Source organism: Setaria italica, chromosome I, assembly GCF_000263155.2.
Source record: "Setaria italica strain Yugu1 chromosome I, Setaria_italica_v2.0, whole genome shotgun sequence".
Taxonomy (NCBI): Eukaryota; Viridiplantae; Streptophyta; class Magnoliopsida; order Poales; family Poaceae; genus Setaria; species Setaria italica.
Window position 1 is genome coordinate 39,095,122 of NC_028450.1, and position 12,582 is coordinate 39,107,703.

The window sequence follows — 12,582 nt, forward strand, 5'->3', positions numbered from 1 at the left end:
AGCATGCTTCGGGCCAACAGCAAGTAACCGGGCCTCGCAAGTCGTCACGACTCAGGAAGGAGAATACACGTTTCCTCAGCCCAAATTGGGAGTAGGCGTGCGTGAGTTTGACGGTGTCTTTGGTGTTGGACCTGTTCGCTTCAGCTTATAAGCCGGTTGAAAAGTTGAAACAGCTAATTTGTTGTGAGAGAAAAACACTGTTTGGTGGCTGATAAGCCGACTGAATAAGCTGAACGACTTTTTGCTACAATTATACAAGTTGCAAAAAACTAATGTAGCTTCTGATTTGACCTTCCCGATCGCCGGCTTCATGGTGGCAAGAAAGCCAACCAAACCATGCCAGGATGTCAGCATCAAGTCTGGAGTTGCAAAAGGAGCAGTGGTCAGACGTTAGGGGCTTGCACATGATGAAAAGGTAACATCACTACATCAGCTTGCCACAAACCCCAGAGGTAAATAATTCAGATTTGGATGGCTGCTCCAAAACTAGACTTCGGGACAGAACAAACAAATTGAGGAATCATTACGAGCAAATCACGAACCGCTTGTGGACGAGAGACACAACGTTCCATCGCAAAATATTTGAAATAGTTCAGGCAAACACTCAAGACAACCTGAACCCGCTGTACACCAGGCAGGCCACAGCTGACGAATAGTTCGAGCAGAGGCAACAATGCGCATTACCGAACCCAAACACTCTTTGACAACGGGTGCATGTAAAGTGCAGTGATCTGTTTGATAGAATGTTGAGAGATGAAAGTCGTACAAGGAGACGAGGCAGAATGTTCAATTCGGGAAAAAATGTAAATCTTGAACCAATGATGCAAAGTCGAAAAAAGAGGAGCAAACGAAGAGTTGTAGTTGAAAACAAGGGTAACCGATTACTCTACCATGATATGGCAGAATGAGCATCAAATTAGGTGCATGCTTCCAGAAAACTCCATGATGCGACTTGTGAGCATTCCTCGGTACAGGAGGTAAACAAAATCTTCGCTCTAACAGCCTTGCTGTCCTACAAATTATTATGCATCGAGCATAAACTTTTCCCGGGGCAAAAAAGACCTATTTCACCTGTTTAATGAGTTCCTCTCATCAAAAGGATGACGGACAAATCATCCGTTAAGAAAAAAACAAAAGATTTGGGACTAGCTCTTGAGTGACTGATACAATTCCATCCACCAAATACGATCTCAGGGAGTACTGAAAAATCAAGCGCTGGCTTTCGATTCAGCCTCTGCTGGGGCAGGAGTAACACCACCAGTTGTTGGGCTGAAAGAGGAAACAAAATAAACCATTAATTGGTGATCTATCAAAAGAATTTGGCTGCTGCAGCGTTCATCGGGAAAGCAGAAGATACTCACAGTCCAACCATGACTTTGAAAGCATCATAAATTCCCCACTGAGCACCAGTAAGGGTACCGATCATGACAATACGAAGAGGAAGTCCTCTGGTGAAAAGACCCAAGAGACCAATCTTCTTAACAGCCTGCAAGAATACAGCAACAACATATAGTCAAACAGCAGCTAGCAACTACATACAGTCAACCAACAACTAGTAAGTGCAACAAGAAGATAAAAGGTTAGAGGCAAAAGCTTGAATATGCTTACATCACCCACTGTAGCACCCTTGGCATTGTTTAGGAAAGACACAAGGTTGTCAGCCGGGTGAGAAACAATAGCACAGAAGACACCAGCAATGTAGCCACCAGCAAAGCTGATACCCAACTGGGTCGTCTTGCTGCACTCAGACTTGGGAACAGGCACAGCATGCTTGTAGATAAGCTCAACAATGGTCTCAAAGGAAGCAAACTTCATCATGGTATCTGCATGCATCATATAAGAATTCAACTTTCGAATACAGCTTATAAGTGGAAATGACAGCTTATATAAGAACAAAGCATGTAACACAACTGAGAATGAAGACAATCATTGGTTTAACAAGAAACAGGGCATTAGAGTTCCACACCGCGCAGTAAAGGTTTAAAGTTACACTGATTTCTACTAAGATGAAATTCCTGGACAGTCCAAGATATGGTGAGATGATGAGATTCCTGGTGTAAAATATCGACAGACGTCCAATGCTTTTTTTAATTGGTGTCCTGAAATTCTGAATCCCTAAATAAAATGTATGGAGCAATTTAGGAAGCACCTGACATGAGTGTAGAAAACACCCCCACTAAAGCTCATAGAACATGATAGACAACAACAGCATCCAAAGCTTTTTAATAAATCGACATCATGCTTTCTAAATCAAAATGGAAATCCCAACAAATTTTTGCAAACAATTTTACAGCTGAAACTTAAAGATTCAAAACTGGAACAGACAGTATGGGTTGACTTCTTATTGGGCCACGTTCAACAGATAAATTGACTATTCAACTTATTGGGCCACGTTCAACAGATAAATTGACTATTCAATATATTTTAGTTCCAATATACAGTACAATACATGCATTTTTGACAAAATATGTTTTGATGTCACTGATTTTAGAGAAAGGGGAACTCTAGTGAGAATCACTAAAATGATGGAGAAACTCTATAAAGTGCTACAGAATACATAATGGTAGGGAATTATTATAAAGCTGAAACGTTTGGTGTAACCACAGAGACATTAAAAAAAAGGCTCCCACGCAAACGAATAGTTCTTGAGCATTTCCAAGTGATCCACAACTTTGCAACAGCCATTTACTACAAATGAAGTAAAAAAATGGACCTATGTACCAAGATGATAACAGATATGAACTTACAAGGAATCTGACGACCCCAGAGAGGAACAATTCCCTTGTAGAGCCTAAAATTATTAAGCAGTAAGAGCTGTTAACATGAAAGACCAGAAAACGAGCGTAAAATCATGATGATGAGTCAGCACGTTTTCTTACCCGAGAGCACCCTCAGACCGGACAAATTTGGGGAGCCCATCACTCAACCCACGAGCAAATCCAGGCTGCGTCTGCACACGTACCTTCACAGCTTCGAAGGGGCAGAGAGCCACATCAGCAATTACCTCAGCAGAAGCAGAACCTGCGAGGTAGATTAGAGTCTTGTACTTGTGGGCATACTCAGGCCCTGCAATATCTGAGTAGTACTTCTTGAAGAACTCATAGAAGCCAAACTTGCAAGCCCCCTGAGCACTGTAACCAAGCAAGGTAGGCACCCATCCCCTGAAAAAGCCCCTAGCCCCTTGCTCCTTTAACAGGATACCAAATCCAGATGAGATGCTCTTGTATTTCGCTGGATCGATCTGCAAAATAAAACCAAAACTTGTTATGTTGAAAATCCAGTTCAAGCATGACATCAATTGCTGCTCCCACAATCAGTCAGTCAATGACTCACTGTACTGATAATCTAACTAACTATCTCCAGCTATTCATTAAATGTCATAGTAGAGAAACATAGAAAATCAAACCCCACTAAACAGAGAGCAAAGTTTCACGGTAGCAAAACCAGATAGTTAGCTAGGCATGGTTGTTTCTCCAGATGTCAGTGTCATTGCTATTTGAATTGCTTACCCTACTGGACAAAAATTACAAAAAAAACACAAATGAAAAGTGTTCGCAAGTTTAGACTGATATAATTGAAATAAACCTATTGAATAAAACAAGCCAATTAGCCAACTGCCACAATTCACAACTAGGGTTCATTTGGTTCCAAACCTGATCTTGCATAAACCAAATTGATAACCATTGAACAACAAATTCATTGATAACTGCAATTAAATGAATTCAGTGGAGAGACATGTATAAAATTACAAATTTATTAGTAACAGAAATGCTGAAAGCTGTGCTCTTAGAGAACTAGCATATACTAGTCACCAATTCCAGCACAGAGTAAACAAAGAGCACCTTGTGTTGGAACAAACAAAGAGCATGTCAAGACAAAACAAAGCAAAAGGTGTGGATGTTAATAACACCAGCTGTTCACAGGGGTAAAGCACAGTGATCAAACTCACAGGGCTAGCCACACCTTCACAAATCGGCCTGAAGCAACTAATAAATTGAAACGGGAGCCTGCTGTAACCGTCATACACTCAACAGCTACTCATCTAGCAAGCAGCACTATTCATAAGTTCCTACACGACCTAAACAAAGCGCAATGCAAAGCTTCATAGGTATGGTGACTTAGGAAGTGGCAGATTTACGCATCGACCATGAAGCGCGTAAAAATGGAGATCAGAAGCCCACAACTACCAAGTCCCGCACTAAGCCGACCAAACACCGCCAGATCCGCGCGAGATTCCCCCGAAATGGCGCCCCGGAAGCACCGAGCCCACAGATCTAGATCGCTGCCCCGCTCACCTGCATGTTGCACTTGACGAGGTCGAGCGGCGTGACGGCCATGTGGGTGAGCCCGCAACTGGCGATCCCTCCGGCGGTGCAGGCGGCGTAGAACGCCGGCGAGTAGAGCTCGATCTTCTCGTTGGGCGCCTGGATCGAGAACGGCGCGCCGCCGCCGCCAGCTCCAGCAGCCGCGGCCGGCGCCGGGGCGGAGGCGGCGAAGGAGCGCGCGGGGGAGGAGGCGGCGAAGGAGCGCGCCGAGGAGGCGTAGAGGAAGCTCGGGAGGAGCGACTCGCGGGAGCGGTCGGAGAGCGCCATCGCCGCCGAGAGATTCGGAAGATTCGTCCCTCTCGTGGGGCTTGGAGGGGGGGCGGGGGCTGGTGGTGCTTTCCGAGAGCTCTCGCGGTCGCGTGGATTCGACGAGGAGGCGAATATGAAGGGGGGATTTCCAACTTGCTAGGGCATCGACATCTTCGATCGTCCTCTGAGAGTGGGCCCACGGACTGTGAGAGGTCCAAGCTTTTCGGTTGGTGGCGCCGTTTGTGCCTGGAATGGGCTACTTTTGCGCCTAAAACGTGTTAAACACTTCTTGCTCTATTGCGTAGTACCGTTCAAAAGGAGGCATAAACACTTTGGAGCATGTTAAATTTTCGTTTCATAGCGTAAACTTCGTTTCCTTTTGAATTTTTATGAAGATCGAATGTTGGAAGTGCCTTTTCTCATTGGTTTTCTTTCGTTGTAAATGCATTTCATCGTTCTATGTGCACTGGCATGTAACCGTTTAAAGTTTTAATTTAAACCCATTCCCACATTTATATGTTGGTGGTGAAACGGTCGGTGCCTACTCATCTCGTGCCCGTGAGCTGTGACGACTTCCTTCCGGGAAGGAGACTGGTGGCTAGAATATACAGATGAATATTCTGCCGGGGGCACTCTTGTCCCGCCCGCCCATTTGACCTTGTACTCCGTAGAATTGTATCGCGGCCGAGTGGAAGAAGGAAGGGGGCGGGGCCAGATGTGCCCCTGCGGCCCTGTGGCCTTCCCAGAGACGGGACCGCCCGATGTTATGGTCAGATCCCCGGCCAATTTCTAAACACGACGAGGAGGCGCCGAGCGAGGATTTGGTCAGAAAAATTCGCAAAAAAAGCTTTTGGGTGACGAATTGGCGGCAACCACCAACTGGCGGCGCACGTTTGGGCCCAGACTGGGCTGACCAGTGCGCGTGTCTGCTTATCTGGCCAGGCCCATCACACGCTCCTGGCAGCTGTTTTTTGCTTCCCTCCCACGCCCGCCCAGTACCCAAGCCAACCGTCCACAGTTTACTTCCGCCCTCGCGCCATCTCCATCGCCTCCTGGCCGGCAAGCAACTCGCGCTTTGGCACCACGCACAAGTCACCGTCGCCGAACACCACACGCCCCCCCTCTACGAGCTCACCTCCCCTCCCCTCACTTCACCTCTCTGCAGAATCGCTTTCATCCCCCCGCAAAGCCATCCTTTCCCACCCGTGCCTCAATTTCCAAGTCCCAATCCCAATCAATCAAAAACCCCCCGCGCGCGTTGCCTTAAAACCAGCGCCGTCTCATGCAAAACTCCGAAGCGATCTTCCGAGAGCTACAGCTACCTGATCAATCAGGCGTTCAATCGACCCCCGACGCAAGGAAACCACGCCATGTCGACGACGGCGCCCGCGCACTACGGCGGCGCGCGGCACCGGACGTGCCGCATGTACTGGTGCTACCAGTGCGGCCGCGCGCTCCGCATCATCTCCTACCCGTCCACCGACGTCTTCTGCCCGCGATGCTTCGGCCGCTTCCTCCACGAGATCGACGCGCCGCCGCGCCCCGCTTTCCCGCCGCCGCCGCCGCACTTCCTCCCGAACCCGTTCCACCCGCAGCACCAGTACGACGGCCGCCCGCGACGCTGGGTCATATACGGCGGGGAGCCGACAACAACTGTACCAGGCCGCGCGTTCCGGCAGCCTGCACCGGCGCCGCCTCGGCGGCGCGTGCCCTCCCCTCCGCCGCCGCCGCCGGTGCCGCGGCGGCCGTCCACGCCCCCGGCCATCGACCCGGGGAACTACTTCACGGGTCCCAACCTGAACAACCTCATCGAGGAGATCACCCAGAACGACCGCCCGGGCCCTGCGCCGGCGCCGTCATCGGCCATCGACTCGCTCCCGACGGTGCGGATCACAGCGGCGCACCTGTCGGACGGCCCGCAGTGCCCCGTGTGCAAGGAGGACTTCGAGCTCGGGGAGGCCGCGCGGCAGCTGCCGTGCAAGCACGCGTACCACTCCGACTGCATCGTGCCGTGGCTCCGCCTCCACAACTCCTGCCCGGTCTGCAGGTACCAGCTGCCCGGCGCAGGCGGGGGGTCCAACGGCGGCGGCCAGGCCGCGCCTCGCGGCGGCAACAGGAACAGGGAGCAGCGGGACAGAGAGCCCCCGACGATGGTGAGGTGGGGCCCGTTCTCGTGGCTGTGGCCGCCGCGCGGGCTGGACGACCCCGACGACGACGCGTGGGAGCACGGGCGCCGCCGCAGGCAGCACGACGTGGCCGACGCCGGCGGTAATGACATGACGGCCCTCCAGTCTTTCGTTCTCGTCGCAACCTGTGTTTTCCTCTTCTCCTTCTTCGCCTGAGCCAAATCAAAAGCTCAAAACGTCTTCCATGGACGTTGTACTACGAAGGCATAACATAACGGAGGAACACGCAAAGCTAATTGTGTGAAAAAATCTATTTGTGTTAATCAACTTTGCCATGTTCTAAGCTGTTTTCTCATCTCGCATTTGCTTTCAGCATTCTACGCTTGGTGGCGCTCTCTGTTTCTCATCTAACTGCTACCGTGGCGTGGAGACGCTATCGTATCCCAGTTAAGTGATCTGATCAGGTTCTTATCCTACTTCAGAAATGCGGCCGTGCTATGCTAGCAACCTAATAGCAATTTGAATTGCAGGTTAACCCTGGAGCTGTTCTGCCAGTTCAATGTGAATTGTGGAAGTCTGCTGTGGAGATGTAGACAGAAAGGAGCCCGCTGTAAAAGGCTTGTAATTTACGCATAGTTAAAGGAGCATGCCAAATTCAAGGCAGGCTCAGTGAATGGTGTGTCATGGTAACTTTAAGGTGTTTGGTTGGCAAAATGTAATGCAATCGGTTTACGGATGCTAATGAATTACATTATAGCTATTTGTTTACATCCATCAGTAATTGGTTAACACTGCAATCAAATCCCATCCCACCACTATACAAGCCTGTTACCACCCCTTCCCCTCTGTAATCAGAAAACATATTATCTGATTGCGTTACCACAGTTGAACCAAACAAAAAATGTAATCGTCCATTCCGTAGTTTAAAAGTGCAATCCCCTTCCATTTACGTTCACGTACCAAACACCATCTAATTTCTAAAAATGCAGCAGACATTCTATGTGATGTGATTGATGCTGGCAAAGTTGCAGAACTTGCAAACACATGTTCCATGTAACATTGCACGGTATGGTGAAATTTTTTTCTCATTGATCTCTCAATTTCTCATAAAGAAATTGAGCAGATAATAAAAAAAAAATACATGGGAGTTTGGATGTCATAAGGAGCATCATACATAACAGGTTGATTTCATTCAATAGTCAATAGCATATAAAAATGTAAATCAGATTCCCGTCTCTTGTATCAAACTATCAAATTTAGTTTCGAGAGGGTCGGGCGTTTAAAACATGGTTCAACATGCTTTCGGAACCAGCGTGAAACCCTGAGGTGTATGATGCATTCTTCAGACTCGTCTGCAAGGAAAACATCCAGGTTAGTTATGCTTAGCAACATTTAATGCAAAGGGGCTGCATGTTAGAAAAAAATGACCTCTTCTGTTATTACTAGTGGATCTAGAAGTAAACCTAAAATAAAACTGCACATATATCACCAAACGCCAGCTTTATATTATTGTATCGGACCAAAATTGTTCACAATTATGTGTTGAAATGGATAATGATGCTTAATTTTACATTTCCCCTCTTGCCATGGGCCAGTCATGTACGGAAAATTGAGGTCTTCCAAAAAACAGCAGTAGAGAAACTAACCGTTATACTCTCCAAATCTGGGGCAGCCCGTCCCCTAATGCCATCTATGATCGAGGAAAGCTCTTCCTTCTTAACATCCAATTTCTTCAATGCCTGTGCAGCACTACTATCAACAAAACGTGCAGACTACTACAAATGAAGGCTATCATAGATAAGCTCACTGGCTTACCTCAGACAACAACAATGGGGAGATGATGTCAAACACATCATTTACAAATTTGTCAACACTGGTAGCGTTGGTAGGTTTATCTACTTTGTTCTGCGATGTTTCTGGGCCCTTGCTCTGAACTTTAGGCTTAACCTTCACTTCTGATCATGGACAAATTGTCATGCTTGACTATTAAAATTTAAGAGATCATATAAGCTCAGTAAAAGTTACAAATGAAATTCATATGTATATAAGCATACACCGAACAATAAGCAACAAACTGTTGCAAACTCCTTGCAATATGATGGTTATGAGCCAAGGACAAAGAATAGAAACTAATCTATTCTTTCTTCAGAAGCAAAAATCATTCCAGAAATTATCCTCACATGTAATTAAACAATTCGAACAACATTCCCAGTAAATAACGTACATCAAGTACTACAAGAGATACACACATTCCCCCATGATCACAACTGGTCACTTCAATGGCTTACTAGTGGATAGTGAATTGTTGGTGGGGTTTGGATTGTATAGAGGTGGGTATGGGTCTGCTATGAGGTCTTTTCCAAATCTCCTGTTTGGCATGTATGGGTTTTGGAATCTGATCCATAGCACCCTTCCTAAAATGACAAGCATTTCTATGCTTGCTAACTGCTAACGGACATTTTTTGCAGTTCTGCAGTAGCCCATTCGTAAGTCATAACCCACCCATTCCACCAGGAATGGATCAGTCAGAAAAGAAGCTCTCATTTGTTATTCCCAAAGCCTCCTCTATTACCCAAACCCCATTCCCAAACAGTGGATTGAATCTAACCCCGTTTCTCCTAATCCAAATGGCACCTTATGTGAATGGGAATCACTAAAATTATCTCATGACAGCAGCTACATGATTCATTATTTTTGCTGGCAGACAGTGTGTGGACCAAAGATGACAAACTTACTCATATTAGTTTGCTCTAATAGCAGTGATAAACATATAGTGCAGATTCCCCAAGAAGATATGTTAGCACTACCATGAATTTTACGGGGTGTTAGCGGACATCATAACATATGTTACATCATGAATTTTTCATCATTATTTAGGTAGATTAGCACATCTAACCATAAATTAGTCCATGAAACACAAAATTGTATGAAAACAATGATGACAAATTCAGAATATATTTTTTTACATTATGATGTTCACTATCACCCTACAAAACTTTGACTTAAAACTCCACTTGTGCATGGAGAAAAAAAATCTTATTTAGGGGTAAATTGGGCCGATTGATATAGTTGTGGGAGTAAATAAGTACGGCATGCATGGATAACTGACCTGTCTCTTTGGGCACATTATTTTGATGAGGAACATTAGTAGGTGTAGTGTTCTCAACTGGTTGTTCTGAGGAATTTGGGATACCAGATGGAACCAGATGTGCTAAATCAGGAGGACTATCCTTACCCACAGCTGGTGTATCCTGCATCACAGCAGTGGTATCAATATATCTCTCCAATTAAAAAATGAAAGCATACCTAGGCAATCTAACTGTTACCTCTAAGTTCACATATGCCGGTTGTTTCCCAATGGAGATGAGAAACTTGTCCAGATTGCTTGAGCTAAGAGCTGATATGAAGTAAATTAGAAATTAAAGATCAAACTTAAGGATATATAACATTATCCAGGTCAGGGTATATCGTTTGTGCAACTACACAGAAGCATCATGGGTGGCTAACATACAGTTTGCATTGATATCAGTAGCTACGAATTATCAGTAGTTAAAGTAATGGAATACCATAAGCAAAAGAAGCATTGATATTCTGAACCATACCAATTGTCACATCATTTGTCAGTGGATGGAAGTAGCAGCTCTGTTTAGACTTGAAACCTTGATCAAGTAATAGTGAAACGGTACTGCCCACAAAAACACAATTGTATGACTCAGTAAAATGGATTACTTAAAAAGGCAACAGGAAAAAAAACAAGACACTACTTCAGAGTACATGATTATAGAGTGCTATGAAGCAGAAGTAATTTAGATGCGGAAAAAAAAACATTTTGGAAAGAAACACTCAAACAGTCCATCTTTCAACAGTAATAGATTTTATCAGGCTGTCAGAAATATGACTCAAATAGATGGGCCAGACTTCCACAACTATCATATCACAGTTGGAACAACATTATGGTTGGTAACAGCTTTCCATCAATCAAGGGTATCATGATTGATAAAGATAAGAGACAGAGACAATCACACACTCAAAGCAAGACTCGTACCTTGCAGACTCATTTATTAATGCAAAGGGGGTAACACACCCTAAGGGCACCTGGACATAATAAAAAAACAGATTAGCAAGTCGTTTAAGGAAACAGTAAAAAACTGAGCTATTCAATTAAATTCCTAACGGAGCCTGGATGCAACATTAAGAGTACAACATTGGTAAAGATGGAGATCCCTACAGAAAAACAGAAGAGGTCCTGACCCAACAAATCGATAGCAGCAAACTTATTGGAATGATTTTCAGTGAACCTGGTAAACTGAAGGACACTACTTATGCCCCGTTATGCTCATGAATTATCAAACCTAAAGATGCACCATGTTGTTTTGGCTTTGTTGCTCGTATGATTAACTGAAAGTTCTAAACAGCATATAAGTGGCTGACCTGAAGTACTTGTAGAAGATTTTCCTCAGGAGCCATTCGCAGACCGCCTTTTCCCAAACCAAGACGTTGGGAAAGAACTAGAAGTTGAAGGGAAACAAAACTAATTAGTACAACAAATGACCAAATAAGCAACAGTAATATGTAATCATCGGCGAAGCTACCTACTTTTCATGTCGACTTTGGTGCCAGCGAGGGCAGAAACAACATATAACCGATGCTTCTTGTCCTGCAACTCATAATTCAGAAAACATTAATGCATGGCGACATGTGCATCAGTTAGAACTGTATGCCATCAGCTGCAACAAGCATACCTTCAAGAGCAAATTTTTACTCAGAGCACCTCCTAAATGGCCAACATGTTTCGCCTGGCAAAACCAAATAAGAAGTCGATTAGCACTCACGATGGTTTATCGGAAACCATATAGTAGAACAAAGTATGGACTCCTTGGTTCACTGACCTGTTCCTCCACTGTCAACACAACAGGGTGATCATAGCATGTGAAGTCAATCTTGAGCTCCTGCAGAAGGCAATGGCAACAGATCAAAACCTATGCTAGGAAGCAAAGTGTTTTCAGGTTGCAGCATCAGGAGGCAGTCATTTGGTATAACTGCACTATTCCCACTTCGATTTATGCATATTTGGGGATAAACCCTTGTATAACACCGCACAACTAAATTAAATTTTGATGTAACCACACCTTTTAGCGTTGGGTTTATGGTTAAGCTAATTCCCAACAAAATCAAGCTCGACGGAAGTATCTCGATGATGGTAGAGCCAGGGGCACTGGCCAAAAGTGCCGATTTGATAGATCTCCGTGGCCAGGGCCCTACGCGAGAAAACAATCCGAGAAGGCTGTGAGCAATAGAAGGATGGTACCGACCTGGAGGCGCGCGAGGAGCTGGTCCTTCGTGTACCCCATGGCTGGCGACGGCGACGGCGGCGGCGGGCGGGTAGGGGGAGGCCGACTGCTAGTGCTCTGCTTACTGCTCGAGATGCGGATGCGGCGGATGCGCGAGACAGGCCTGTCAACGAGCCGAGACTCTGGGCCTCTTGGGCCATGGAGCCTTGGGCTTAGGCTTGGGATTTGGTGGGTGTGTTGGGTTTGATGATCACGAATTGGACCAGGATATGACGTGCTTTTCAACGTCATCGAGCCTTGCCGAGAAGTTCGAGCTCCGCTCGCGAGCCAAGAGTTAGGCTTCAGCTCGGCTCGAATTTCAATCGAGGTGATGTCGAATCGGGTGTATGACGAAGAGTCGAGTTCGAGCAGCTCGTGTTCGCTAACCGGCCCGATTCAAACTGTTGGTTTTGCCTTTCCTTGAAAGCCACGTTTTTCTTCTTTCAAATCTTGTGATAGTTAGCAGTACAAAGTGAATTCTATGTCCCTTTTGTTTTTGTACTGGAATTCGCTCTTGCTTGCTTGCTGGATCTCACTGTTTTGACATGAGTA

General features: G+C 45.8%; 3 protein-coding genes across 3 annotated transcripts; 1 reads left to right on the forward strand and 2 right to left on the reverse strand.

Moving 5' to 3' along the window:
* Positions 1–840: 840 nt before the first annotated feature.
* LOC101781392 (mitochondrial phosphate carrier protein 3, mitochondrial) lies at positions 841–4,698 on the reverse strand. The gene is made up of 6 exons (XM_004953979.4): positions 4,296–4,698; positions 2,880–3,241; positions 2,748–2,791; positions 1,609–1,823; positions 1,362–1,486; positions 841–1,269 (listed from the first exon to the last, which is right to left on the reverse strand). The coding sequence occupies exons 1-6, from the start codon at positions 4,590–4,592 to the stop codon at positions 1,209–1,211; spliced, it is 1,104 nt and encodes a 367-aa protein (XP_004954036.1). The 5' UTR covers positions 4,593–4,698; the 3' UTR covers positions 841–1,208.
* A 1,011-nt stretch (positions 4,699–5,709) lies between these two features.
* LOC101781794 (probable E3 ubiquitin-protein ligase RHC1A) lies at positions 5,710–7,460 on the forward strand. The gene is made up of 3 exons (XM_004953980.3): positions 5,710–6,842; positions 7,074–7,146; positions 7,231–7,460. Exons 1-2 carry the CDS (start codon positions 5,945–5,947, stop codon positions 7,109–7,111), a joined length of 936 nt encoding a protein of 311 aa, XP_004954037.1. The 5' UTR covers positions 5,710–5,944; the 3' UTR covers positions 7,112–7,146; positions 7,231–7,460.
* Positions 7,461–7,769: 309 nt separating this feature from the next.
* On the reverse strand, positions 7,770–12,173 carry LOC101782194 (prolyl-tRNA synthetase associated domain-containing protein 1). Its single transcript, XM_004953981.4, has 12 exons — positions 12,013–12,173; positions 11,590–11,649; positions 11,443–11,496; positions 11,297–11,357; positions 11,132–11,208; positions 10,746–10,795; positions 10,303–10,385; positions 10,027–10,097; positions 9,810–9,951; positions 8,516–8,655; positions 8,347–8,439; positions 7,770–8,052 (listed from the first exon to the last, which is right to left on the reverse strand). Exons 1-12 carry the CDS (start codon positions 12,049–12,051, stop codon positions 7,957–7,959), a joined length of 966 nt encoding a protein of 321 aa, XP_004954038.1. The 5' UTR covers positions 12,052–12,173; the 3' UTR covers positions 7,770–7,956.
* Positions 12,174–12,582: the final 409 nt, after the last annotated feature.

Coding starts and splice junctions, on each gene's coding strand:
- LOC101781392 (XM_004953979.4), bottom strand. CDS start 4,592: ATGGCGCTCTCCGACCGCTCCCGCGAGTCGCTCCTCCCGAGCTTCCTC. Junction 2,792..2,879: donor CGGTCTGAGGGTGCTCTCGG/GTAAGAAAACGT, acceptor TAATAATTTTAG/GCTCTACAAGGGAATTGTTC. Junction 1,270..1,361: donor TTCAAAGTCATGGTTGGACT/GTGAGTATCTTC, acceptor TTCCTCTTTCAG/CCCAACAACTGGTGGTGTTA.
- LOC101781794 (XM_004953980.3), top strand. CDS start 5,945: ATGTCGACGACGGCGCCCGCGCACTACGGCGGCGCGCGGCACCGGACG. Junction 6,843..7,073: donor CGACGTGGCCGACGCCGGCG/GTAATGACATGA, acceptor ATTTGCTTTCAG/CATTCTACGCTTGGTGGCGC.
- LOC101782194 (XM_004953981.4), bottom strand. CDS start 12,051: ATGGGGTACACGAAGGACCAGCTCCTCGCGCGCCTCCAG. Junction 11,358..11,442: donor GTAAAAATTTGCTCTTGAAG/GTATGCTTGTTG, acceptor TATGAGTTGCAG/GACAAGAAGCATCGGTTATA. Junction 10,796..11,131: donor ATCTTCTACAAGTACTTCAG/GTCAGCCACTTA, acceptor TATTATGTCCAG/GTGCCCTTAGGGTGTGTTAC.